The following is a 27,829-nucleotide window of genomic DNA, read 5'->3' as shown; positions in this document are numbered from 1 at the left end:
GGGATTTTGGTGGGTTCCAGGCTTTGGGTAGTGGTTGTGGTGGGTGTTCTACGTTTTTTATGCCTTTGGTCAAACTGCAAACTTAAATATTGACTCATTAAGTTTACACAGTTTTATCATTTTGGATAATTTAAGCGACGTTCAGGTTCCTATGAATATAAAAGTTTTAGTGTCCAGAATTGCAGTTGGTTTGATAGTTTGTAAGTAATAAAGTGTAACACTTGTGGCAGCAGACGTTAATGATGAATATAATGAAAACTTCTGTAATCTGAAGTGTTAGTTGGCAGAAAGGATTAACTAACATCTGATGCTGATGAGTATAGTTAGGGGGGTGAGTTAGATTGTTATTAGTGGGAACAGCATTATTAAGATAAGATAAGATAAGATAAGATTTCGTTCGGATTTTTATCCCCGGAGGGTTAGCCACCCAGGATAACCCAAGAAAGTCAGTGCGTCATCGAGGACTGTCTAACTTATTTCCATTGTGGTCCTTAATCTTGTCCCCCAGGATGCCACCCACACCAGTCGACTAACACCCAGGTACCTATTTGCTGCTAGGTGAACAGGACAACAGGTGTAAGGAAACGTGTCGAAATGTTTCCACCCGCCGGGAATCGAACCCGGGCCCTCCGTGTGTGAAGCGGGAGCTTTAGCCACCAGGCCACCGGGCCACCCTTGTAGTAACTTAGTGGGAAGTATTAACTGATCTCCCGACCAGAGATTAAATCTCTGGTCGGGAAATAATAAGGAATGTATTCTGTAGTTAGTGTGATATGTTTATTATGCAGTGTATACCCCTGATCCACCATGAAGCCTGGTCACAGACCGGGCCGCGGGGGCGTAGACTCCCTTGTTTTTACCTAGACCCCCTTGATCTTACCCATACCCCCTTGATCTTACCTAGACCCCCTTGATCTTACCTAGACCCCCTTGTTCTTACCTAGACCTCCTTGATCTTACCTAGATTCCTTTGATCTTACCTTTGATCTTACCTAGGCCCCCTTGATCTTACCTAGATTCCCTTGATCTTACCTAGATTTCTTAGATCTTACCTAGACCCCCTTGATCTTATCTAGACCCCCTTGTTCTTACCAAGACCCCTTTGTTCTTACCTAGACCCCCTTGTTCTTACCTAGATCCCCCTCTTTTTACCTAGACCCCCTTGTTCTTACCTAGATTCGTTTGATCTTACCTAGACCCCCTTGATCTTACCTAGATTCCCTTGATCTTACCTAGACCCTCTTAATCTTACCTATACCCCTTTGATCTTACCTAAACCCCCCTTGACCCCCTTGATCTTACACTGACCCCTTTGATGTTACTCAGACCCAATTTGACTATACCTAGACCCTCCTTGATCTTGCCTATACCCCTTCGTCATACCTAGGCCTCCTTGATCTTACATAGACCCCTTTGACGTTATCCAGACCCCCCTTCATCTTACCTGGACCTCCTTGACCCTACATAGACCCCCCTTGATCTTGCCTAAACCCCCCTTGATCTTACCTAAACCTCCCTTGATCTTACCTAGAACCCCTTGATCTTACCTAGACCCCCTTGATTTTACCTAGACTGATGTTACCCAGACCCCCTTTGATCTTACCTAGACCTTCCTTGATCTTACCTACTCTCTCCTTGACCTTACCTAGACCCTTATGATCTTACCTAGACCCCTTCGATCTTACCTAGACCCCTTGGATGCTACCTAGACCCCTCTTCAAGTTACCTGGACCACCTTGACCTTACATAGACCCCCTTGTTCTTACCTGGACCCCTTGACCTTTCCTAGACCCCCCTGATCTCACCTAGAACTCCTTGATCTTACCTGTACCTTCATTCATCCTCCCTTGCGCCGCCACTTCTCTACAAATTAGTAAGGCCTATACCTGGAGTATGCTGCATAGTTATGGTGTATATTTCACTTTGTAGGTCTACAATTATTTAGTTTCTATCAAAATAGGTTATAGAATTAGGTAGTGTTAAGTAGGATAGGTAAGGTACATAATTGGAGAATCTGCTATATGCATAATGAATGCATATAGCAGGGGAGAGTAATCTCCCCTGAAGGCATAGATTACGTAGAACTGTAGGCCTGGGAACCCACCAACGACCTTCAGTAGCTGTATGCAGTCTGTTATTGTACATGGTTTCCGTGGGGATTTTGGTGGGTTCCAGGCTTTGGGTAGTGGTTGTGGTGGGTGTTCTACGTTTTTTATGCCTTTGGTCAAACTCCAAACTTAAATATTGACTCATTAAGTTTACACAGTTTTATCATTTTGAATAATTTAAGCGACGTTCAGGTTCCTATGAATATAAAAGTTTTAGTGTCCAGAATTGCAGTTGGTTTGATAGTTTGTAAGTAATAAAGTGTAACACTTGTGGCAGCAGACGTTAATGATGAATATAATGAAAACTTCTGTAATCTGAAGTGTTAGTTGGCAGAAAGGATTAACTAACATCTGATGCTGATGAGTATAGTTAGGGGGGTGAGTTAGATTGTTATTAGTGGGAACAGCATTATTAACCCTGTAGTAACTTAGTGGGAAGTATTAACTGATCTCCCGACCAGAGATTAAATCTCTGGTCGGGAAATAATAAGGAATGTATTCAGTAGTTAGTGTGATATGTTTATTATGCAGTGTATACCCCTGATCCACCATGAAGCCTGGTCACAGACCGGGCCGCGGGGGCGTAGACTCCCTTGTTTTTACCTAGACCCCCTTGATCTTACCTAGACCTCCTTGATCTTACCTAGATTCCTTTGATCTTACCTAGACCCACTTGATCTTACCTAGGCCCCCTTGATCTTACCTACATTCCCTTGATCTTACCTAGATTTCTTTGATCTTACCTAGACCCCCTTGATCTTACCTAGACCCCTTGATCTTACCTACATTCCCTTGATCTTACCTAGATTTCTTTGATCTTACCTAGACCCCCTTGATCTTACCTAGACCCCCTTGATCTTATCTAGACCCCCTTGTTCTTACCTAGATCCCCCTGTTTTTACCTAGACCCCCTTGTTCTTACCTAGATCCCCCTGTTTTTACCTAGATTCCCTTGTTTACCTGGAGTTTACCTGGAGAGAGTTCCGGGGGTCAACGCCCCCGCGGCCCGGTCTGAGACCAGGCCTCCTGGTGGATCAGAGCCTGATCAACCAGGCTGTTGCTGCTGGCTGCACGCAAACCAACATACGAGCCACAGCCCGGCTGATCCGGAACTGACTTTAGGTGCTTGTCCAGTGCCAGCTTGAAGACTGCCAGGGGTCTGTTGGTAATCCCCCTTATGTGTGCTGGGAGGCAGTTGAACAGTCTCGGGCCCCTGACACTTATTGTATGGTCTCTTAACGTGCTAGTGACACCCCTGCTTTTCATTGGGGGGATGGTGCATCGTCTGCCAAGTCTTTTGCTTTCGTAGTGGGTGATTTTCGTGTGCAAGTTCGGTACTAGTCCCTCTAGGATTTTCCAGGTGTATATAATCATGTATCTCTCCCTCCTGCGTTCCAGGGAATACAGGTTTAGGAACCTCAAGCGCTCCCAATAATTGAGGTGTTTTATCTCCGTTATGCGCGCCGTGAAAGTTCTCTGTACATTTTCTAGGTCGGCAATTTCACCTGCCTTGAAAGGTGCTGTTAGTGTGCAGCAATATTCCAGCCTAGATAGAACAAGTGACCTGAAGAGTGTCATCATGGGCTTGGCCTCCCTAGTTTTGAAGGTTCTCATTATCCATCCTGTCATTTTTCTAGCAGATGCAATTGATACAGTGTTATGGTCCTTGAAGGTGATATCCTCCGACATGATCACTCCCAGGTCTTTGACGTTGGTGTTTCGCTCTATTTTGTGGCCAGAATTTGTTTTGTACTCTGATGAAGATTTAATTTCCTCATGTTTACCATATCTGAGTAATTGAAATTTCTCATCGTTGAACTTCATATTGTTTTCTGCAGCCCACTGAAAGATTTGGTTGATGTCTGCCTGGAGCTTTGCAGTGTCTGCAATGGAAGACACTGTCATGCAGATTCGGGTGTCATCTGCAAAGGAAGACACGGTGCTGTGGCTGACATCCTTGTCTATGTCGGATATAAGGATGAGGAACAAGATGGGAGCGAGTACTGTCCCTTGTGGAACAGAGCTTTTCACCGTAGCTGCCTCGGACTTTACTCTGTTGACGACTACTCTCTGTGTTCTGTTAGTGAGGAAATTATAGATCCATCGACCGACTTTTCCTGTTATTCCTTTAGCACGCATTTTGTGCGCTATTACGCCATGGTCACACTTGTCGAAGGCTTTTGCAAAGTCTGTATATATTACATCTGCATTCTTTTTGTCTTCTAGTGCATTTAGGACCTTGTCGTAGTGGTCCAATAGTTGAGACAGACAGGAGCGACCTGTTCTAAACCCATGTTGCCCTGGGTTGTGTAACTGATGGGTTTCTAGATGCGTGGTGATCTTGCTTCTTAGGACCCTTTCAAATATTTTTATGATATGGGATGTTAGTGCTATTGGTCTGTAGTTCTTTGCTGTTGCTTTACTGCCCCCTTTGTGGAGTGGGGCTATGTCTGTTGTTTTTAGTAACTGTGGGACGACCCCCGTGTCCATGCTCCCTCTCCATAGGATGGAAAAGGCTCGTGATAGGGGCTTCTTGCAGTTCTTGATGAACACAGAGTTCCATGAGTCTGGCCCTGGGGCAGAGTGCATGGGCATGTCATTTATCGCCTGTTCGAAGTCATTTGGCGTCAGGATAACATCGGATAGGCTTGTGTTAATCAAATTTTGTGGCTCTCTCATAAAAAATTCATTTTGATCTTCGACTCTCAGTCTGGTTAGCGGCTTGCTAAAAACTGAGTCATATTGGGACTTGAGTAGCTCACTCATTTCCTTGTTGTCATCTGTGTAGGACCCATCTTGTTTAAGTAGGGGCCCAATACTGGACGTTGTTCTCGATTTTGATTTGGCATAGGAGAAGAAATACTTTGGGTTTCTTTCGATTTCATTTATGGCTTTTAGTTCTTCCCGCGATTCCTGACTCCCAAAGGATTCTTTTAGCTTAAGTTCGATGCTTGCTATTTCTCTGACCAGTGTCTCCCTACGTATTTCAGATATATTGACCTCTTTTAGCCGCTCTGTTATTCTTTTCCGTCGCCTGTAAAGGGAGCGCCTGTCTCTTTCTGTTTTACATCTACTCCTCCTTTTTCTTAGAGGAATAAGCCTTGTGCATACATCGAGTGCTACCGAGTTAATCTGTTCTAGGCATAAGTTGGGGTCTGTGTTGCTTAGTATATCTTCCCAGCTTATATCGGTTAGGACTTGGTTTACTTGGTCCCACTTTGTTTTTGTTATTGAAGTTGAATTTGGTGAATGCTCCCTCGTGACTAATCTCATTATGTCGGTCTGGGGCTCCGCGCATACATGACTGAACCTCAATTATGTTGTGATCTGAGTATATTGTTTTTGATATGGTGACATTTCTTATCAGATCATCATTGTTAGTGAAGATGAGGTCTAGTGTATTCTCCAGTCTAGTAGGCTCTATTATTTGCTGGTTTAAATTGAATTTTGTGCAGAGATTTAAAAGCTCGCGTGAGTGTGAGTTTTCATCAGAGCTGCCTCCTGGTGTTATTACTGCAACAATATTATTTGCTATATTCCTCCATTTTAGGTGCCTTAAGTTGAAATCCCCCAGGAGCAAGATGTTGGGTGCAGGAGCTGGAAGGTTTTCCAGACAGTGGTCAATTTTTAACAGCTGTTCCTGGAATTGCTGGGATGTTGCATCCGGAGGCTTGTAGACTACCACAATGACTAGGTTTTGGTTCTCGACCTTTACTGCTAAAACTTCCACTACATCATTTGAGGCATTTAGCAGTTCTGTGCAAACAAGTGACTGCAATGTACAGGCCAACCCCCCCCTTTTGCCTGTTCACTCTGTCACATCTGTATAGGTTGTAACCTGGGATCCATATTTCGTTGTCCAAGTGATCCTTTATGTGGGTCTCAGTGAAAGCCGCGAACATTGCCTTTGCCTCTGCAAGCAGTCCACGGATGAAAGGTATTTTGTTGTTTGTTGCTGGCTTTAGACCCTGTATATTTGCAAAGAAGAATGTTATCGGACTGGTGGTATTGTTGGTACTGGGGGGGGATTTTTTTTCCGGCATTAGTATCTGTATCTGTTGGTTTGGAGTGGAGGCCATCGACTGTGGTTCCACTCCAGGAATGACTGGATTTGGTGTACGATTTCTGCCATTTCCTGCCAGTTTTTTTTCCTTCCTGGCACTAAAAAACCTCTCCCTCTTGAGTGGCTGTGGCTACCCAGGTTTTCCCATGGCCTGGATGTTTTGTATCTTTTTGTCCCCTTTAGATGGTATGCCTGGCAATTTAAGTTATAGCACAGTCTTTCCTGTACTGAAGAGGTACACAGTTCAGGGTGAAAAAGCTTACAGGAAGGGAGTTTGCATTTTCCTGTTGTCATATGGGCATGGCATTTCCTAGGGTGGTCATAGTTGCACGTCCCATCTGTTTTTCCAGATTTCCCATGCCAGCAGATACCGAGTGCATAGTATGTGCACAGGCTTGGTTTCCGTTTGCCTTGGGTTTCTGTGACTGTATTCCCTGTTGGTGCATGTTTCCCTGTCTTACTTCTATCCTCCCTAGCACCAACAATGGAGCTCCCACCATTTGTTTTTGGTAATATATCCTCACTATTGCTAGTGGAGTCCTCTTGTTTGCTATTTCCTGCGGTATTTCTAGTTTGCAATATTGGTTTTATCTTTGACTACACTTGTTTCCCTACTATGGCTCCTGTCCCCTATGCGGTCATTCATATGTATTCCTTCCTGCGTATAATTCCCGACTACCTGGACAAAATCTCCAGCTTCACCATTACTGTCTCCCAGGACAGCATCTCCAGCTTCCCCATTACTGTCTCCCAGGACAGCATCTCCAGCTTCACCATTACTGTCTCCCAGGACAGCACCTCCAGCTTCACCATTACTGTCTCCCAGGACAGCACCTCCAGCTTCCCCATTACTGTCTCCCAGGACAGCACTATCAGCCCCCCATTTACTGACTACCAGGACATCATCTCCAGCCTTACAGTTTCTGACTACATGGCCAGTATCAAGGGCAGTACCATTCAGCCCGGACTTTTTATGTTCCCATCTGTTGTAGAAAGCTTCCAGGTTTTCTATGAAAGCAGCTTTGATGTTGACCTCTTTTAATACCCTTGTGATTTTAGTCCACAGATTTATCTCATTTGGGCATACCCAAAAACACTTCCCTGTTTTAATACTGCTTGTAGCTAGTTCTTGGATATCTGCACAAGGGGCGTGACACCAATTTCCACAGAAATGACAATTTATGCATGTGGAAGCCCGTTTGTTTGACTGACCACAGACTACACACAGCTTCATAATGATTTGAATGGTTGATTTACTGCAATTCTACTAGCAACCTCTTGAATATTCTATTAATAACCTGCTAGGTGGTGCACAACGAAACCGTTTGAAACCAGTCCAGGGTTCGGACCAGTCAAGGGTTCGGACCAGTCTATCTGATCTGATCAGTGGGTCACTTATTTAAACCATACTGGTCGGTGATTTGAGCTAACACATGAAGGATCTACTGGAAATTATCTACCCGAGTAATATGTGATTTGATTGATACAAAAGTATAACTTGCGTGTTGAAGAGCCGGTGATATCTGGCAGCTCCTACAATGACGAACGGTCGAGCCTCCACCTTTGTTTATCAATCGCTGTATCTAGCTTCTCTATTTTTTTTTTCCGTCTCCACCACAATAAATGCTATATTATCACTATAGTTGACTGGTGCAAATTTTGGAGGAAGGGCGCTTTTTCTGTAGTAATAATTGCTTCTCGTTGTGTATATTGCGACCGCTGGTAACTACAGGTTATATGAAATTCACAGTATATGTCTGGTATTTCAAGAAAAAGAAACTAATGAAAGTCACTCCACTTCACTAAGTACCATTATAATACTGGTTAGTTGCTACTACAACACTGTATTCTGCTATTCACTGGTATCACTAGATTATATGCGAGTACACTAGCAGGCCAGGAAGATTATTAAAAACAGCTGACCTGTGGTAAGTTTCTGGCGACTTCTGGCACCTGCCTCTATAGGCTTATCACTTCATTTACAAATTCACCTGTTTTCAAATGACACTTTAGCCTTTATCATCTTACCTAGACCCCCTTGATCTTACCTAGACCCCCTTGATCTTACCTAGACCCCCTTGATCTTACCTAGACCCCCTTGATCCTACCTAGACCCCCTTGATCTTATCTAGACCTCCTTGTTCTTACCAAGAACCCTTTGTTCTTACCTAGACCCCCTTGTTCTTACCTAGATCCCCCTGTTTTTACCTAGACCCCCTTGTTCTTACCTAGATTCGTTTGATCTTACCTAGACCCCCTTGATCTTACCTAGATTCCCTTGATCTTACCTAGACCCCCTTAATCTTACCTATACCCCTTTGATCTTACCTAAACCCCCCTTGACCCCCTTGATCTTACACTGACCCCTTTTATGTTACCCAGACTCCCTTTGACTATACCTAGACCCTCCTTGATCTTGCCTATACCCCTTCGTCATACCTAGGCCTCCTTGATCTTACATAGACCCCTTTGACGTTATCCAGACCCCCCTTCATCTTACCTGGACCCCCTTGACCCTACATAGACCCCCCTTGATCTTGCCTAAACCCCCCTTGATCTTGCCTAAACCCCCCTTGATCTTACCTAAACCTCCCTTGATCTTACCAAAACCCCTTGATCTTACCTACTCTCTCCTTGACCTTACCTAGACCCTTTTGATCTTACCTAGCCCCCTTCGATGTTACCTAGACCCCCTTGATCTTACATAGACCCCTTTGACGTTATCCAGACCCCTCTTCAAGTTACCTGGACCACCTTGACCTTACATAGACCCCCTTGTTCTTACCTGGACCCCTTGATCTTACCTAGACTCCCTTGATGTTGCCTAGACCTCCCTTGACCTTTCCTAGACCCCCCAGATCTCACCTAGAACCCCTTGATCTTACCTGTACCTTCCTTCATCCTCCCTTGCGCTGCCACTGCTCTACAAATTAGTTAGGCCTATACCTGGAGTATGCTGCATAGTTATGGTGTATATATCACTTTGTAGGTCTACAATTATTTAGTTTCTATCAAAATAGGTTATAGAATTAGGTAGTGTTAAGTAGGATAGGTAAGGTACATAATTGGAGAATCTGCTATATGCATAATGAATGCATATAGCAGGGGAGAGTAATCTCCCCTGAAGGCATAGATTACGTAGAATTGTAGGCCTGGGAACCCACCAACGACCTTCAGTAGCTGTATGCAGTCTGTTATTGTACATGGTTTCCGTGGGGATTTTGGTGGGTTCCAGGCTTTGGGTAGTGGTTGTGGTGGGTGTTCTACGTTTTTTATGCCTTTGGTCAAACTGCAAACTTAAATATTGACTCATTAAGTTTACACAGTTTTATCATTTTGGATAATTTAAGCGACGTTCAGGTTCCTATGAATATAAAAGTTTTAGTGTCCAGAATTGCAGTTGGTTTGATAGTTTGTAAGTAATAAAGTGTAACACTTGTGGCAGCAGACGTTAATGATGAATATAATGAAAACTTCTGTAATCTGAAGTGTTAGTTGGCAGAAAGGATTAACTAACATCTGATGCTGATGAGTATAGTTAGGGGGGTGAGTTAGATTGTTATTAGTGGGAACAGCATTATTAACCCTGCTGGGTTAGAAACCCAGATAGAGGTTGTGTGTGTGTGGGGGCTTGAATGTATTGGTTCTCAGGTTGTGCCTGGGATGCCAGCCATAACTGGCAGGTAAGGTAGGTTGTGAATTCAGGCTAGCACAGTAGTGTGTTAGGAGACTGGTATATGGCAGAGCTTCAACTGGTTAGATAACCCATTGTGTTGGTTGTTAGTCTAGTGCGCTCTGGGGGACGTGGAATTGTTTGGGAAGTACAGTGATGTCTTAATGATCCTAACTACATTCATGTTAAATTTGGATACCCTTCAAGGGGTGTCTTTGTACTAATGAAGGTATCTTGATACAAGCAGTTACAAGCACCCTCCTCTTCCTTGCATCAACCCTGATTGCCTAACATTCCCCCAAGCTGTGTATAACGCATCTATGTAGTTATGGGTAATTTTATTTGGGTAAATATGCACGTACGTAAAAGTTTGAATGGTGAGGCGGGGGAGCAGTAAACTTTCAAGGGACAGGTCGATGAAAGTCAATCATGTCTGAATCAGAGTAGAGCAATGCAAGTTGACTACTAAAATCTGTTTTTCCTGTTAAATATAGGCCTATAAGGAATATTAGGAGTAGGTTTGTCTAGGTTGTAATATGTTAGGGAGTTCACCCGCCAACTTTTTTAATTGCCACAGAATCCTCCTGACAAACAAGACAGAGCACTGGAGACGAGGTGACCATAATAGCCTGTGTTGGAAGACTTATGCACCAGGAAGTGTTTACAGCGAAGACCGTGTTGTACCTGACTGTCCACTGCCGCAACACTTACCTTCCTGACAATACAAACACCAGGTCATGAGACTTTAGAAATGTATCATACCTCAAACTACTAATGATGGCAGTATTGAGACTAACAGTCTCATTACTACTACTGTTAGTAGGGTTGGGGTAGGTATATTTTTTTTTTTTCCCCGAGCTTAAAGCTCCCGAGTTGTGTGAATGTTGTCTCCTGCTGACAAATGCAGCAGTTGAGGCTTGTCTCAATTATTTCCTTTTTTTATTTATTTAGTGTTCTTTGAACACCTTTGTGTGTGTTCCTTGAACATTACTGTGATAAAGACAACTTATTTATTTATTAAATTTTTATTAATGTTGTCCTAGAATTTGTATTGATAAAGCCACTGGATGGCGAAACGTCTACAATAAAGATACCCAGATGTTGCACGTGTGTCTTAATCTCATCAGGTTGAAGATATTCCCCGTGCTGTGGGCAGCTGCTGTGTGGTGAAGACTGTGCTGTGGGCAGCTGCTGTGTGGTGAAGACCGTGCTGTGGGCAGCTGCTGTGTGGTGAAGACCGTGCTGTGGGCAGCTGCTGTGTGGTGAAGGCCGTGCTGTGGGCAGCTGCTGTGTGGTGAAGACCGTGCTGTGGGCAGCTGCTGTGTGGTGAAGACCGTGCTGTGGGCAGCTGCTGTGTGGTGAAGACCGTGCTGTGGGCAGCTGCCGTGTGGTGAAGACCGTGCTGTGGGCAGCTGCTGTGTGGTGAAGACCGTGCTGTGGGCAGCTGCTGTGTGGTGAAGACCGTGCTGTGGGCAGCTGCCGTGTGGTGAAGACCGTGCTGTGGGCAGCTGCAAGTCGTCAGAGATGTCATCACCAGCAGCAACACACCAAAACAATGTCTGTAAAGATATAACTATGTACTAGATTAATGAACTACAGTCAGCAACAGTTTGAAGTAGAAAGAAAAATATCTATTTTCAAAGCTGATCTATCAAAAATTACGAAGGAATTGGAATAATCCAAGTTTTAATTACCAGAGTTTGATGGAGCTGGAGGTGTTGATGGTGTGGTGGATGGCAGAGAAGTGACTAGTGGCGCCACTATTGTTGACCTCCATGGCTAAATGGCGCCATTGACCTGGAGGAGGAGGGGGGGTGATGACGTCAGTGGTTGTTTGTGGGGAGGGGGAAGGTCGTTAAGGGAAGGGTCTGGGGTTGGTTGCTGGTGGAGGGGGAGGGGGGTGAGTAGTTGTTACTGGTGGGAGGGTGATGGTTGTCACTTGGTAATTACTAAGGGACTCACACAGTCTTGTTACTGTGTGTTAACGTGACTTGAACCTTGGTATTTGAGACGCTCTGGACATTGTACATGATTCATTACCTATGTACCTTGTTCAACTATCAAAACTTTGTGGTACAGTCCCTGGACCCATTAAGTACCTCTGATCTTTTGACTACCGCCCACAGGATGGGTATGGGGTGACTACCGCCCACAGGATGGGTATGGGGTGACTACCGCCCACAGGATGGGTATGGGGTGACTACCGCCCACAGGATGGGTATGGGGTACATAATAGATATTAAACTAACACTAGCACAAAGACACTAGTTTGCCAAATATTCGTAATTCTAATGAACAATGTCCATAGACTTGATGTTGGGCTGACGTATTTGACACCTCGTGTGGGTTTAGTGCTTAGTTTTAATAGGCCGGATTTAACCTGGGGGGGGGGAGCCTCCACATGGGAATTAAATTGAGTTACAAATAAGAGATAATCTAAAATGAATGATGAGCATCAATTTTCGAAAAAAAATTAATTTCGAAGAAATCTGATTTTATTTTTCTCAATAAAATTGAGTTTAAGAATAACTCGCTATATTTTTCAGTTTAATATATCCCATCTACACTATAATAATTACTGTTGTGTATTTATATCTTTGCTGTCAGACTTTCGGTATATATGATGGTAGTGCTGTATACCCCTTGTGGTTTAGCGTTTTTTGATTATAATATGGTGGCAGTTGACCACAAGGACACACAAGGTTTTACCTGACAGAAAATCTCATGACTGGGTCTGAATCACATGGTGGAGATTCACTGTCCATGTTTACATAAGTATCAGTATAATATGGTAGTTTATCTGGAGAGTTTACCTGGAGAGAGAGTTCCGGGGGGGTCAACGCCCCCGTGGCCCGGTCTGTGACCAGGCCTCCTGGTGGATCAGAGTAGTGATTCATCACCTTTGATCTGGTATATTCTTATTTTCTGCAGATGTAGGTAAGACACATAGGCAACATTCAGGCAACTTTATTCCGAAACGTTTCGCCTACACAGTAGGTTTCTTCAGTCGAGTGCAGAAAGTAGGCAGGAACAGTAGAGATGTGAAGACGATGTAATCAGTCCATCACCCTTTAAGAGACCTACTGTGTAGGCGAAACGTTTCGGAATAAAGTTGCCTAAATGTTGCCTATGTGTCTTATCTACCAACCTGTCGGTATTGTATACCATTTGATAATCACTCTGCAGATGTACTTGGGAATGCTGGTAGGTTCTCAGAAGAAATATCTGGTAGTGGTACTGGTTCTTCATTAGTAGCTTCTGTGTTTTCCATTACCAGCCGGGCTGTGGCTCGTACTTTGGATTGTGTGCAGCCAGCAGTAACTGCCTGGTTGATCAGGCTCTGATCCACCATGAGGCCTGGTCACAGACCGAACCGCGGGGGCGTTGACCCCCGCAACTCTCTTCAGGTAAACTCCAGGTAAGCGGAAGCAGAGAAAAATTCTGTAAGGCATTTCTTTTTGCCAAGACCACAGCAGTATTTCTTTCACTTGATTCTTTCGAAATCTTTCTTTTCTGAGCTGGAGTTTACCTGGTGAGAGTTGCGGGGGTCAACGCCCCCGCGGCTCGGTCTGTGACCAGGCATACGTGCCGTATTCTATTCAAGATTGATGGACTGACCACATCGACTCAAGGTTGAGGGACTGATTACCTCATTCTCCTCCTGTTCTTCAAGATTCTCCTTTGTATGGACTGATGAAGCCACTGTGTGGCGAAACGTTTCCTCAATAAAGATACCCAAGAGTTGCACATGTGTCTAATTTATCAACATGTCGGTTCTCTGAACCATTCATCTGCAAACCAGGCTGTTACTCCTGGCTGCACACAATCCAACGTACGAGCCACAGCCTGGCTGGTCAGGCTCCTGAAGACTGAATTTACCGTGGCACACTGGGTCTCCTGAAAAAGCAAATATTCAGACATTTTGACATTGGCGAGGGGGTCCACCTGGTCAAATTGGAAACTCCAAGTTCCTACTTGGAGTCTACCTGGAAGGTATTCTGGGGATCTGCGCCCCCCGCGGCCCGGTCCATCGCCAGGCCTCTGTTTCTATTCACAAACTCTTCTTTTTTTTTTTTTCACGGTTCAACTACGAAAGCAAAAGACTTGGCAGACGATGCAACATCCCCCCAGTGAAAAGCAGGGGTGTCACTAGCACGTTAAGAGACCATACAATAAGTGTCAGGGGCCCGAGACTGTTCAACTGCCTCTCAGCATACATAAGGGGGATTACCAACAGACCCCTGGCAGTCTTCAAGCTGGCACTGGACAAGCACCTAAAGTCGGTTCCTGACCAGCCGGGCTGTGGTTCGTACGTTGGTTTGCGTGCAGCCAGCAGTAACAGCCTGGTTGATCAGGCTCTGATCCACCAGGAGGCCTGGTCACAGACCGGGCCGCGGGGGCGTTGACCCCCGGAACTCTCTCCAGGTAAACCCCTCATGGAAGGTTCCTTGATGTTGGTGAGGGGCTTTTGATTTAGGGAATTGGATCTGTGCTCCAGTTCCCCGAATTAAGCCTGAATGCCTTCCACATCCCCCCCCCCGGGCGCTGTATAATCCTACGGGTTTAGCGCTTCCCCTTTGATTATAATAATAACAACAATAACGAATCTTTCCAGTATTTCGGGAAGTCGGGTTCGTTAAGGTCTAAGCCGTCAGTGGTCCTTATAAACCTAAACAACACTGGTTTACGTATTCGTGTGGAAGATAGTCTTGAAACCTTGTTTACAAGTCAACATTGGTTGTATAACTCATGCGGGTTTAACGCAGTTAATGGCAGGATTAACACGTGAAGAATACATGTAAAACCTGTGGGTTTTAAACACGTTTATATCTAATGTAAACGTTAAACCTAAACCCTCAGGGGCTGAGGCTGGCACAACTAAACCCTCAGGGGTCGACACTGGCACAACTAAACCCACAGGGGTCGACACTGGCACAACTAAACCCTCAGGGGTCGACACTGGCACAACTAAACCCTCAGGGGTCGACACTGGCACAACTAAACCCTCAGGGGTCGACACTGGCACATCTAAACCCTCAGGGGTCGACACTAGCACAACTAAACCCTCAGGGGTCAAATTCTTCACTTTATAAAATAACTGAACCCTTACAGGTTTAGCACCTGGCTACGATTATAATAATTGAGTCGTGGTGATCAACATGGATAACTGTAATAAAACGTTACTTATTATTCTCACTTTACTAATTACGTTTCAAAGGGCGACGTGTACACAAGAGACGTGTCGTGAGGGACGACGCAACGACGAGAGGTGAGATGCGTGACCCTTACGAGTTTAGTGCTTTCCCATGATTATAATGTTGACAGTTTCAATATCGAGTGTTTCCTTCGACAGGTTTTACCACGACGATGTTATTATCTCTCGGATCAACACCCCTCAAGGAAGGTTCCTTGATGTTGGTGAGGGGCTCTTGATTTAGGGAATTGGATCCCTCAGGGAAGGTTCCTTGATGTTGGTGAGGGGCTCTTGATTTAGGGAATTGGATCCCTCAGGGAAGGTTCCTTGATGTTGGTGAGGGGCTCTTGATTTAGGGAATTGGATCCCTCAGGGAAGGTTCCTTGATGTTGGTGAGGGGCTCTTGATTTAGGGAATTGGATCCCTCAGGGAAGGTTCCTTGATGTTGGTGAGGGGCTCTTGATTTAGGGAATTGGATCCCTCAGGGAAGGTTCCTTGATGTTGGTGAGGGGCTCTTGATTTAGGGAATTGGATTCCACAAGGAAGGTTCCTTGATGTTGGTGAGGGGCTCTTGATTTAGGGAATAGGATCCCTCAGGGAAGGTTCCTTGATGTTGGTAAGGGGCTCTTGATTTAGGAAATTGGATCCCACAAGGAAGGTTCCTTGATGTTGGTGAGGGGCTCTTGATTTAGGAAATTGGATCCCACAAGGAAGGTTCCTTGATGTTGGTGAGGGGCTCTTGATTTAGGAAATTGGATCCCACAAGGAAGGTTCCTTGATGTTGGTGAGGGGCTCTTGATTTAGGAAATTGGATCCCACAAGGAAGGTTCCTTGATGTTGGTGAGGGGCTCTTGATTTAGGAAATTGGATCCCACAAGGAAGGTTCCTTGATGTTGGTGAGGGGCTCTTGATTTAGGGAATTGGATCTGTGCTCCAGTTCCCTGATTTAAGCCTGAATGCCTTCCACCCCCCCCCCCAGGCGCTGTATAATCCTCCGGGTTTATCGCTTCCCCCTTGATTATAATAATAATAATCTTGGATCCATTCTGGCGGCACCTTGATGCTGGTGGTTGGCTCTTGATCAGAGGAATTAGAGCTGTGCTCCTCTTCCTCATATCAAACCTAATTATTTCCCTTTCCCCAGGCACTCTGTGACTCCTACGGGTTTAACGTTCCCCACAAATATAATGGTATAATAATAATTAATAATAATAATATAATAATTTCCTCCTGAACGATAAAATTTTTATATGTATTTATTTCGACTATTTTCTCTATAGTTAAATATTCACTTGTTAACATTTAAATATAAATTTCTTTAGGTTATTGTACTATGCAGTATTGTATTTTATCATGCACAGTGTAGACAGTGGATCATAGCTCAGTGGTAATGCTTCAGCTCACAACCTAAAGAAGGGTGCAATCCTGGGGGAGGTGGAGACATTGTTCATGTTTCCTTGTGGCAGCAGGGATGGCACTGGGGGGGGGTTAGGTTTAGGTTAGGTTTAGGTTAGCTTTAGGTTTGGTTTAGGTTTGGTTTAGGTTAAGTTTGGTTTAGGTTAGGTTTAGGTTAGGGTTAGGTTTGGTTTAGGTTAGGTTTGGTTTAGGTTAGGTTTGGTTTAGGTTTAGGTTTGGTTTAGGCTAGGTTTGGTTTAGGTTATGTTTGGTTTAGGTTATGTTTGGTTTAGGTTAGGTTAGGTTTAGGTTAGGTTAGGTTTAGGTTAGGTTTAGGTTTGGTTTAGGTTTGGTTTAGGTTAGGTTTAGGTTAGGTTTGGTTTAGGTTTGGTTTGGGTTAGGTTTGGTTTAGGTTAGGTTTGATTTAGGTTAGGTTAGGCTTGGTTTAGGTTAGGTTTAGGTTTGGTTTAGGTTAGGTTTGGTTTGGGTTAGGTTTGGTTTAGGTTTGGTTTAGGTTTGGTTTAGGCTAGGTTTGGTTTAGGTTAGGTTTGGTTTAGGTTAGGTTTGGTTTAGGTTATGTTTGGTTTAGGTTATGTTTGGTTTAGGTTTGGTTTAGGTTAGGTTTGGTTTAGGTTTAGGTTTGGGTTAGGTTTGGTTTAGGTTTGGTTTAGGTTTGGTTTAGGTTAGGTTTGGTTTGGGTTAGGTTTGGTTTAGGTTAGGTTTAGGTTAGGTTGGGTTTAAGTTTAGGTTTGGTTTAGGTTTGGTTTGGTTTGGTTTAGGTTTGGTTTGGTTTAGGTTTGGTTTGGTTTAGGTTAGGTTAGGTTTAGGTTAGGTTAGGTTTAGGTTAGGTTTGGTTTAGGTTAGATTTGGTTTGGGTTAGGTTTGGTTTAGGTTAGGTTTGGGTTAGATTTGGTTTAGGTTAGATTGTCAGCATAGTTGGTGATCCCCTACATGTGTTGTATAGCTTATCTGAGTATCATAGTTAGTACCATTCATATGTTTTACATACACAACCCCTTTGCTAGGCCTAGTGACTAGTTTGTGTGACATCACGTGATGCCGCATGAGTGCGTCGGACGCGCCGCATCGGCCTCAGTTCCCGCATAGGTCTACTACAGGCAACACATGGCAGGTTGGGCTCCCTCTTCATACTCTGCAATGTGTGTTACCATCCAACAAGTATTTTTAACTCCAATCATCATATCTCCTACGAACCCCCACTACAAGATTTGGTTTACGTTAGATTAGGTTTAAGTTAGATTTAGTTAGGTTTAAGCTAGGTTTAGATTATCAAAAATATTCAACAATGTAAAAATTTAAGAAATTTTCGCTATAACTTTTTTCATTTGTGTGATTTTGTTAATTTTTTTTATATATTTTCAGGTATTTGTTATACGATGTTAATCCAGGGGAAGGATTTAATCTCCGCCGAGATGTGTATATTCGTGTTGCAAACTTAATTCGCAAGCTGAATGATGTTGATAACTGGGTTTTGGTAAGTACTGTATGGGTGTATGATTTTTTTAAATTGTATTATGTTAATCAGTACAACCTCTCCTCACTTAGCGATGTACTGGTTTACTGATGCCTCGGACGTACGAAGGGCGCTCTGACCAGTATGCATACCTAATTAATGTATGTATATTAGAGCTGATTTCCTTTACTTTCTTTATTACAATATACAGTGCACTACTGTATATACATTTAAAAATATACCAGAAATGTTATAAATGGTATAAAGATAACATTAAAAAATATCAAAGATGGTTGAAGCAAATCCATTACCAGTATACATAGTATGCTCCTCACTTAGCGATGAATTCGTTTAACGATGTAGTCTCAGGAATGGAACTCCATTGTTAAGTGAGGAGAGACTGTGCCACTAGCACTTTAAGAGACAACACAATAAGTGTTAGGGGCCCAAGACTGTTCAACTGCCTCCCATATACATAAGGGGATTACCATTGACCCCTGGTTGTCTTCAAGCAGGCACTGGACAAGCACCTAAAGTCAATACCTGACCAGCTGGGCTGTGGTTCGTATGTTGGATTCTGTGCGACCAGCAGTAACAGCCTGGTTGATCAGGCCCTGATCCACCATAAGGCCTGGTCGCAGACCGGGCTGCGGGGGTGTTGAACCCCAGAACTCTCTCCAGGTAATCAGAATGTACAAGTATGTAAAGATAGCTATAGTAAACTTCTTGATTTAATGGAGTAACACCTGGGGTATACCCACAAGGGGGTTTTGGGGGACAATACCCCCATGGTCCGGTCCATGACCAGGCCATGGGGGCCTGGTTAACCAGGATGTTACTGCTGGCCACACGTAAACCAACGTAGGAACAACAGCCCGGCTGATCAGGTACTGACTTTAGGTGTCTGTCCAGCTGGCTCTTGAAGACAACCAGGAGTCTATTGGTAATCCCCCTTATGTATGCTTGGAGATAGTTGAAAAGTCTTGGGTCCCTGACAATTATTTTGTTGTCTCTTAGCATCATCATGGTGCCCCTAGGTAAAGCGTGTGGTTGGCAATAATGATTGTGACGGGTCGGGATGAGATTGTTTTGCTGTGATCGTTATGGTAATGGACATTACTGTAACCAGTGGACTTTGTCCATTGTTCTTACACAAATAGATCCAGTTGAGGTTGTCCCATATTTCTGAAATCTGTTAAATAAAGGTCTATATAGTTGAGGGTTTACTCAGTAAACCCTTGGTTTACCAAGTAAGCCTTCAGCTTACTTAATAAACCCTCAGTTTACCGAATAAGCCCTTGGTTTACTGAGTAAGCCCTCAGTTTATCTAAACCATTGGTTAACTGTACTCGAGCATATTACAAGTTGACCTTCTTTATATATCTTTATCCAGATCTTTAATTCAGTCATGCTTGTATAATATAATTTTTTTTCAACAAACTGGCCATATACCACAACCAGGGCAGGATGACCCAAAAAAAAAAAAAAAAGCCAAAAACAAGAAAGAAAGAGCATAGCACTTATGTACTCTAGTGTGTGCTAATACAGAGGAACCTCAAAAACTGAACGTATCACATATCAAACGTTTCGAAAATAGGACCATTTTTTCGGACAAACTGTGTCCCTATTATCGAACGCTCCCCTATTTTTGGACCGCCGGGTACAGGACCTGTCTGCCACCCGCTCTGTCCGCGTCCCAGCGCAGGTGCCGTGAGCAGTCTAGCTTTGTTTATGCTTGAGTGAACACTAACCTGCGCTCTCATTCACGCATTTTACGATTATTTCGTTGTGTTTAGTGCTTGTGGGACTGTGAAATAAGCTGCCATGGGCCCAAAGAAACTTGCTAGTGGTACCCCTGTGGTAAAGAAAGTGAGAAACACCATAGGTGTGAAGGAAATAATACAGAAGTATGAGACTTGTTGAGCTTGCCAGGATGTATGGGAAAAACAAGTCGACCATCAGTTCTATCCTGTCAAAGAAAGAACAAATCAAGGAAGCTGATGTTGCGAAAGGTGTTAATATAGGGAGTGGATGAGGTGCCTTCTTCAAAGATTAAGGAGATTTGTGCCAAGTGGAATGATGTCCAAATGTTTGTGCAGAAGTACCACCCTGAGCAAGCTGAAACAAGCCGTCTTTGCAACAAGTTCAGTGACAGAACCATGTCCCATTTTAGGGAAATGTTTAAGAGGCGCCAGAAACAGAGGACTGTGGACAGTTATTTTGTGAGACAGGGATCCAGTGACTCTCAAGCTGGTCCTAGTGGCATTAAAAGACAGAGAAGGGAAGTAACCCCAGAGAGGGCTTTACCTAAAGTCCTCATGGAGGGGGATTCTCCTTCCAAACACTAACCCCAACTCCCTCTCTCCTTCTCCCTATCTTCCAGATGCCATCACCAATCTTCAATAAAGGTAAGTAAAAATGTTATTTTATATATGTATTTTTTTTTTTTTCAACAAGCCGGCCGTCTCCCACCGAGGCAGGGTGACCCAAAAAAGAAAGAAAATCCCCAAAAAGAAAATGCTTTCATCATCATTCAACACTTTCACCACACTCACACATTATCACTGTTTTTGCAGAGGTGCTCAGAATACAACAGTCTAGAAGCATACACATATAAAGATACACAACATATCCCTCCAAACTGCCAATATCCCAAACCCCTCCTTTAAAGTGCAGGCATTGTACTTCCCATTTCCAGGACTCAAGTCCGACTATATGAAAATAACCGGTTTCCCTGAATCCCTTCACTAAATATTACCCTGCTCACACTCCAACAGATCGTCAGGTCCCAAGTACCATTCGTCTCCATTCACTCCTATCTAACACGCTCACGCACGCTTGCTGGAAGTCCAAGCCCCTTGCCCACAAAACCTCCTTTACCCCCTCTCTCCAACCCTTTCGAGGACGACCCCTACCTCGCCTTCCTTCCCCTATAGATTTATATGCTTTCCATGTCATTCTACTTTGATCCATTCTCTCTAAATGACCAAACCACTTCAACAACCCCTCTTCTGCCCTCTGACTAATACTTTTATTAACTCCACACCTTTTCCTAATTTCCACACTCCGAATTTTCTGCATAATATTTACACCACACATTGCCCTTAGACAGGACATCTCCACTGCATCCAACCGTCTCCTCGCTGCTGCATTTACCACCCAAGCTTCACACCCATATAAGAGTGTTGGTACTACTATACTTTCATACATTCCCTTCTTTGCCTCCATAGATAACGTTTTTTGACTCCACATATACCTCATGCACCACTCACCTTTTTTCCCTCATCAATTCTATGATTAACCTCATCCTTCATAAATCCATCCGCCGACACGTCAATTCCAAAGTATCTGAAAACATTCACTTCTTCCATACTCCTCCTCCTCAATTTGATATCCAATTTTTCTTTATCTAAATCATTTGATACCCTCATCACCTTACTCTTTTCTATGTTCACTTTCAACTTTCTACCTTTACACAGATTCCCAAACTCATCCATTAATCTTTGCAATTTTTCTTTAGAATCTCCCATAAGCACAGTATCATCAGCAAAAAGTAACTGTGTTAATTCCCATTTTGAATTTGATTCCCCATAATTTAATCCCACCCCTCTCCCGAACACCCTAGCATTTACTTCTTTTACAACCCCATCTATAAATATATTAAACAACCATGGTGACATTACACATCCCTGTCTAAGACCTACTTTTATCGGGAAGTAATCTCCCTCTCTTCTACATACCCTAACCTGAGCCTCACTATCCTCATAAAAACTCTTCACTGCTTTCAGTAACCTACTGCCTATTCCATATACTTGCAACTTCTACCACATTGCTACCCTATCCATCCAATCATATGCCTTTTCTAAATCCATAAATGCAATAAAAACTTCCCTACCTTTATCTAAATACTGTTCACTTATATGCTTCAATGTAAACACTTGATCTACACATCCCCTACCCACTCTGAAACCTCCTTGCTCATCCGCAATCCTACATTCTGTCTTGCCTCTAATTCTTTCAATTATAACCCTACCGTACACTTTTCCTGGTATACAGTGGACCCCCGGTTAACGATATTTTTTCACTCTAGAAGTATGTTCAGGTGCCAGTACTGACCGAATTTGTTCCCATAAGAAATATTGTGAAGTAGATTAGTCCATTTCAGACCCCCAAACATACATGTACAAATGCACTTACATAAATACACTTACATAATTGGTCGCATTCGGAGGTAATCGTTATGCGGGGGTCCACTGTACTCAATAAACTTATTCCTCTATAATTTTTACAGTCTCTTTTGTCCCCTTTCCCTTTATATAAAGGGACTATACATGCTCTCCGCCAATCCCTAGGTACCTTCCCCTCTTTCATACATTTATTAAACAAAAGTACCAACCACTCCAACACTATATCCCCCCCTGCTTTTAACATTTCTGTCATGATCCCATCAGTTCCAGCTGCTTTACCCCCTTTCATTCTACGTAATGCCTCACGTACCTCCCCCACACTTACATTCTGCTCTTCTTCACTCCTAAAAGATGGTATACCTCCCTGGCCAGTGCATGAAATTACTGCCTCTCTTTCTTCCTCAACATTTAAAAGTTCCTCAAAATATTCTCGCCATCTACTTAATAGCTCCCTCTCCCCATCTACTAACTCCCCTACTCTGTTTTTAACGGACAAATCCATACTTTCCCTAGGCTTTCTTAACTTGTTTAACTCACTCCAAAATTTTTTCTTATTTTCATTAAAATTTCTTGACAGTGCCTCTCCCACTCTATCATCTGCTCTCCTTTTGCACTCTATAATTAAAAACTATAATTAAAAACTATAGTATTTGTTGTATGTAAAACTGTAATTAATCTCTATAAAATGTATTTTTTGTGTTAATATTTTTGGGTTTCTGGAACGGATTAATTGTATTTCCATTATTTCTTACGGGAAATATCGCTTCGAATTTCAGACTTTTCGAATTTAGAACTAGCTCCTGGAACGGATTAAGTTCGATTTTTGAGGTTCCACTGTATAGCAATATACTTGTGTACTCTAGCGTGCTAATATAGCATTGTACTTATGTACTCTAGTGTGTACTAATATAGCAATGTACTCAGTGTACAATTCTGCTGCAGTAAAAATTACATAAAGAAATTAAATGTACAATTTACTAAGTGAATTTTAGCCCATTATTTTTCATCATATTTATGCTTTTCATTCTTTAACGCAGCGCTGTATGACCATGGTGGGTTTAGCGCCTTTTGATTATACAATATACAGTAAGCCGTCTACTGATGAGTACGTCAAGGACCTTCAGCATTGTTTATATTATTATTAAATCGTTATTATACACAATACAGGTCCCCAACATGTTCATAAATTGAAGACTTCGTGTATTATGAATATTTTACACAATACAGGAGGTATTGTGTAAGTTGAGGACTTCCTGTAATAATAATAATGTATTCTCGACCACTTCCACAGGTACTACCACCCTGGGGTAACCTGTATCACTGGCAAAACGTGCGTCCTGGTCTCTACGTACCCTGGAAGAATTTCTTCGATGTCGAGAGCTTGAACAAGTGGATACCAGTTACCGAATTTAATGATTACTTGAAAAGTAAACAAATGTGAATGATTATTTGTGTATTGTATATAAGTGGTGTTGATTGATTGGTCGAGTGTGAGTCTGGAGGCTTTTTGGAGGATAAAGAGTAAAACAGTGACAGTCAATTTTTCAATTTTCAAACTGCTTCACTCTTTCTTGTCTCTCTCTCTCACTTTTTTTTTTTTTACACAGGGTTTGACAAGGTTAGGTTAAGGATCCTTAACTTTATTGACAAGCTATGGATCCCTAACTTTATTGACAAGCTATGGATTCCTAACTTTATTGACAAGCTATGGATCCCTAACTTTATTGATGAGCTAAGAGTTGTTACCTACATCAGTTCATTTGAAAGCATTTTTGTTGATATGAAACATACAAGTAGGGGACAAGATGAGGTTGGAGCCATATGTGGGCCAACATTTTCATTTGATCAATTGACTTTATCATGTTGACATCATAATGCTGTACGAATGTGTTCCAGACTTGAGTCATCCTGGGGATAAATGATCTCAGATGAAGTGATGTTCTGGAGAAAGTTACAGCTAGAGTGAAGTTGTTGCTTTCTGCCCGTCTTGTGGTATAGAAGCTTGCTTCACGCTGTCCTCGAAGTGGATCCAAGTGTGGTACTTTGACAATGTTGGCCTTGTACGTAACAGTAAGGTCACCCACATCCCTCCTGTGTTGAAGGCTCTGCTGAAATGACAGTACTGCTACTACTACTACTACCAATACCAACATTACCTCTACCACTACTTTTCCATTTCTTTCTTCCTCTCTGTTCTGTCCCTGTCCTCCTCTCCTATGTACACTGGCTCCCTCACCCTTGTGTGTTAGTGTGACTTGTTAATGGTACAAGTGGAACCAAAACATCCACGTAAGTTCCTCTCTCCTGTGTGCGAGTTATTTGTGTATTGTTCCAGTCACGGTATTGTGACTTTATATTCTTTGCTGGATAATATGTTCAATGTTGAATAACATCTTGCTGAATAATTTATATTCAAGTGTATAATGCATTAACAACAGTTTGTATATTTAGGCACAGATACACACAAGTATAATTAACATACATAGTGTAAATTACCCAAAAAAGTCAGTGACTTATTTCAATTGGTGTCCTTGTGATATCTTATTATTTAAACCAGTGTATTAATTTTTTTTTCAAGTTATGTATTAACAGTGGTAAAAAAATTAGTGTGTTTTTCCTCATACATAGCTGAAGGAGCAACCGTAGGGTCAACATACGTGTTGCAGAATTATGCAGAAGGATGGGGAGGCAAATGGGAAGAAAAGTACGACAAAAGGCCATGTATTGAGAGGCACAACTTTGAACAGCGGTATGGGGTAACTTGCAGTTGTCAATCAAAAATACAGTGGACTCCCGGTTTACGATATTATTTCATTCCAGAAGTATGTTCAGGTGCCAGTACTGAACGAATTTGTTCCCATAAGGAATATTGTGAATTAGATTAGTCCATTTCAGACCCCCAAACATACACGTACAAACGCACTTACATAAATACACTTACATAATTGGTCGCATTGGGAGGTGATCGTAAAGCGGGGGTCCACTGTATTACTATATTTCACGGCTTATTAGACACATCTTTTCCATGAAATGTCTCCAAAACCCACCCTGCGCCCTATAACCTGAAGGTCGGTGATGGGAGCTATGAATTTGGGGTGTAGGGTGGGTTGTAGCTCTTCCAGTTACGTCCGATGCCGAGCCATTGACACTATAACAAGTCTTTTAAGCCGCGAAATACGGTTCTTTGTCTTAAAATGATTTATATAAAGTCAGCTCTTATATAAATTTAAATGTTTACTGTGATTTTTTGTTAACTGGTATTAAAAAAATGCAACCAAAATTGTATAGGATGGGGAAAGACCTTCATGGTTTGTCCTGTTCAATTTTGCATTCACCTTTTCAGTTGCATTTGCAAAAAGATCACTAAGAGAACTGAGTGTATTGTATTACAGTGTATTTATTTATTGTATTTGTGTTATAAATATTTATTTAGACATTTAATTGGCTCCAATATACTAGTACACAGGTGATGTCATGTACCAGTATGCACAGTTTTCTGTGCCTGGAAATATGCCATCTGCCAATGTTTTTGACATCAGGATGACTCTTGGGTCTTCTACAACCTGTCTCTGTATAGTCCTTGTGGCTTAGCGCTTCTTTTTGATTATAATAATAATAATACAACCTGTCTATACCTTTGAAAAAATCTAAGTTCAGGCAGGTCCACACTGCATCATGGTTAAGACTAACTTAAGACTACAATGGCTTGGTAGGCAACACTCTTGCTGCACACATTGAATGTCCATGGTTCAATCCCCAGCATGAGTGGAACCACTAGGTGTATTTCCTTACACATGCTATTCTGTTCACCTAGCAAGCAAGTAGGTACCTGGGTGTTAGTCAGCTGGTGTGGGTGACATCCTGGGGGACAAGATGAAGGACCACAGTAGAAATGAGACAGAAAGTCCCTCGTTGACGCACTGACTTTCTTGGGTTGTTCTGGGTGGTTAACCCTTTGGGGTTAAAAACCCAAACAAACTCTTATATAAAGACATTAAGAGTTTACAAACAAATTTAGGAATTATAAGGAGAACACACAAGCAAATTATTATCACTTAAAGTTGGATTATTATTCAAGTTATGGGAAAAAGAATGCTGTATTTTTTTTTTTTTTCACATATTCATACTTGAGAGAATTGTTTAGCATATTAACACTTAAACTATCCAAACGTAGTTCTACGTTTGCACCGCTAGCACTCCGAATGTAGATCTACGTTTTTTATTTACATTTGAAAGCATGTAATATGAAACGTTGATCTACATTCGGAGTGCTAGCGGTGCAAACGTAGATCTGTGTTTGGACGGTTGAAGGGTTAACACTGCCTAATATAAGGGGCTCTGGTGGCCTGGTGGCTAAAGCTCTCGCTTCACACGGTGAGGGTCTGGGTTTGATTCCCAGCCAGGGTAGAAACACTGGGTGTGTTTCTTTACACCTGTTGTCTACGTTCACCCAACAGTAAAATGGGCACCTGGGTGTTAGTGGACTGATGTGATTTTTTGTTAACTGGTATTAAAAAAAATGCAACCACGGGCGGGATTTGAACCCGCGGTCAGAGAGTCTCAAAACTCCAGATCGTAGCATAAAAACTTGCATTTGTGGTCACAGTGGTGGCCTATGCTAACCTTCCTATGGTGTAGAAATACACCTAGTTGGACGAATCTTATTGAAGCTAGCTGGTCCAGTGGCTAACGCAACGGTCTGGAGTTTTGAGACTCTGACCGCGGGTTCAAATCCCGCCCGTGGTATGGTTTGTTTGCAATCGTTTCATTACGATTTCATGAGTCATGACGACTAGGTAAAGCTCTATGCTGAATGAAACATAACTTGATAAAGCTCTACACAGAGTGAAACATAACTTGATAAAGCTCTACACAGAGTGAAACATAACTTGATAAAGCTCTACACAGAGTGAAACATAACTTGATAAAGCTCTACACAGAGTGAAACATAACTTGATAAAGCTCTACACAGAGTGAAACATAACTTGATAAAGCTCTACACAGAGTGAAACATAACTTGATAAAGCTCTACACAGAGTGAAACATAACTTGATAAAGCTCTACACATAGTGAAACATAACTTGATAAAGCTCTACACATAGTGAAACATAACTTGATAAAGCTCTACACATAGTGAAACATAACTTGATAAAGCTCTACACATAGTGAAACATAACTTGATAAAGCTCTACACAGAGTGAAACATAACTTGATAAAGCTCTACACATTATCCCCATAAAAGTTGCAACTTCATAAACAAGTGGAATCTTCATAACTTGCACTCTCAACAGAGATGACGGGTCATGGTCGGGACAGATGTGGGCCACCAAGGTGAAAACCGATAATTTCACCTGCCTCTCTATTCAAGGACAAGCAGCAACCTTACTCCCTCTGATACAACGAGATTTGACAAGCAGGTAGCGTAGCTCTCTCTTTTGGGGTTATGTGTATTCCAGTGACCCCATCGTAAGTTGAAAATATCCGAAGTCGAATGTGAATACAGTCTCTCCTCACTTAACGACGGGGTTCTGTTCCTAAGAGTAGGTCAGTAAATGAATTGGTCATTAAGTGAGGAGCACTATACTGGTAGTAACTTAATGTAAACTAAATTAGATCTTTGTTTTAATGTCACGTTTGCACCATTTATAATATGTTTAGTATATTTCTAAATGTTTATACAGTATTATATATCGTAATAGACATAAAGGAATTCAGCTCTAATATACATTAGTTAT

General features: G+C 42.5%; 1 protein-coding gene across 2 annotated transcripts in view; it reads left to right on the top strand.

Moving 5' to 3' along the window:
• Window positions 1-27,829, top strand: part of O-fut2 (O-fucosyltransferase 2) — a 68,872-nt gene that overhangs the window by 19,192 nt on the left and 21,851 nt on the right. The window contains exons 2-6 of one of the 2 annotated variants that reach the window (XM_053795666.2): window positions 10,422-10,578; window positions 17,817-17,928; window positions 23,386-23,521; window positions 24,723-24,843; window positions 27,386-27,511. In XM_053795666.2, the coding sequence (XP_053651641.1) occupies window positions 10,490-10,578; window positions 17,817-17,928; window positions 23,386-23,521; window positions 24,723-24,843; window positions 27,386-27,511 (584 nt within the window). In that variant the 5' untranslated portion in view covers window positions 10,422-10,489. Of the gene's footprint in view, window positions 1-10,421; window positions 10,579-14,499; window positions 15,114-17,816; window positions 17,929-23,385; window positions 23,522-24,722; window positions 24,844-27,385; window positions 27,512-27,829 lie in introns of those variants that run through there. The other variant, XM_053795665.2, reaches the window with a different exon arrangement.

Source organism: Cherax quadricarinatus, chromosome 96 (genome assembly GCF_038502225.1).
Source record: "Cherax quadricarinatus isolate ZL_2023a chromosome 96, ASM3850222v1, whole genome shotgun sequence".
NCBI lineage: Eukaryota > Metazoa > Arthropoda > Malacostraca > Decapoda > Parastacidae > Cherax > Cherax quadricarinatus.
Note: the sequence above shows the minus strand (reverse complement) of the source record. Positions and strands in the feature narration are given on the sequence as shown.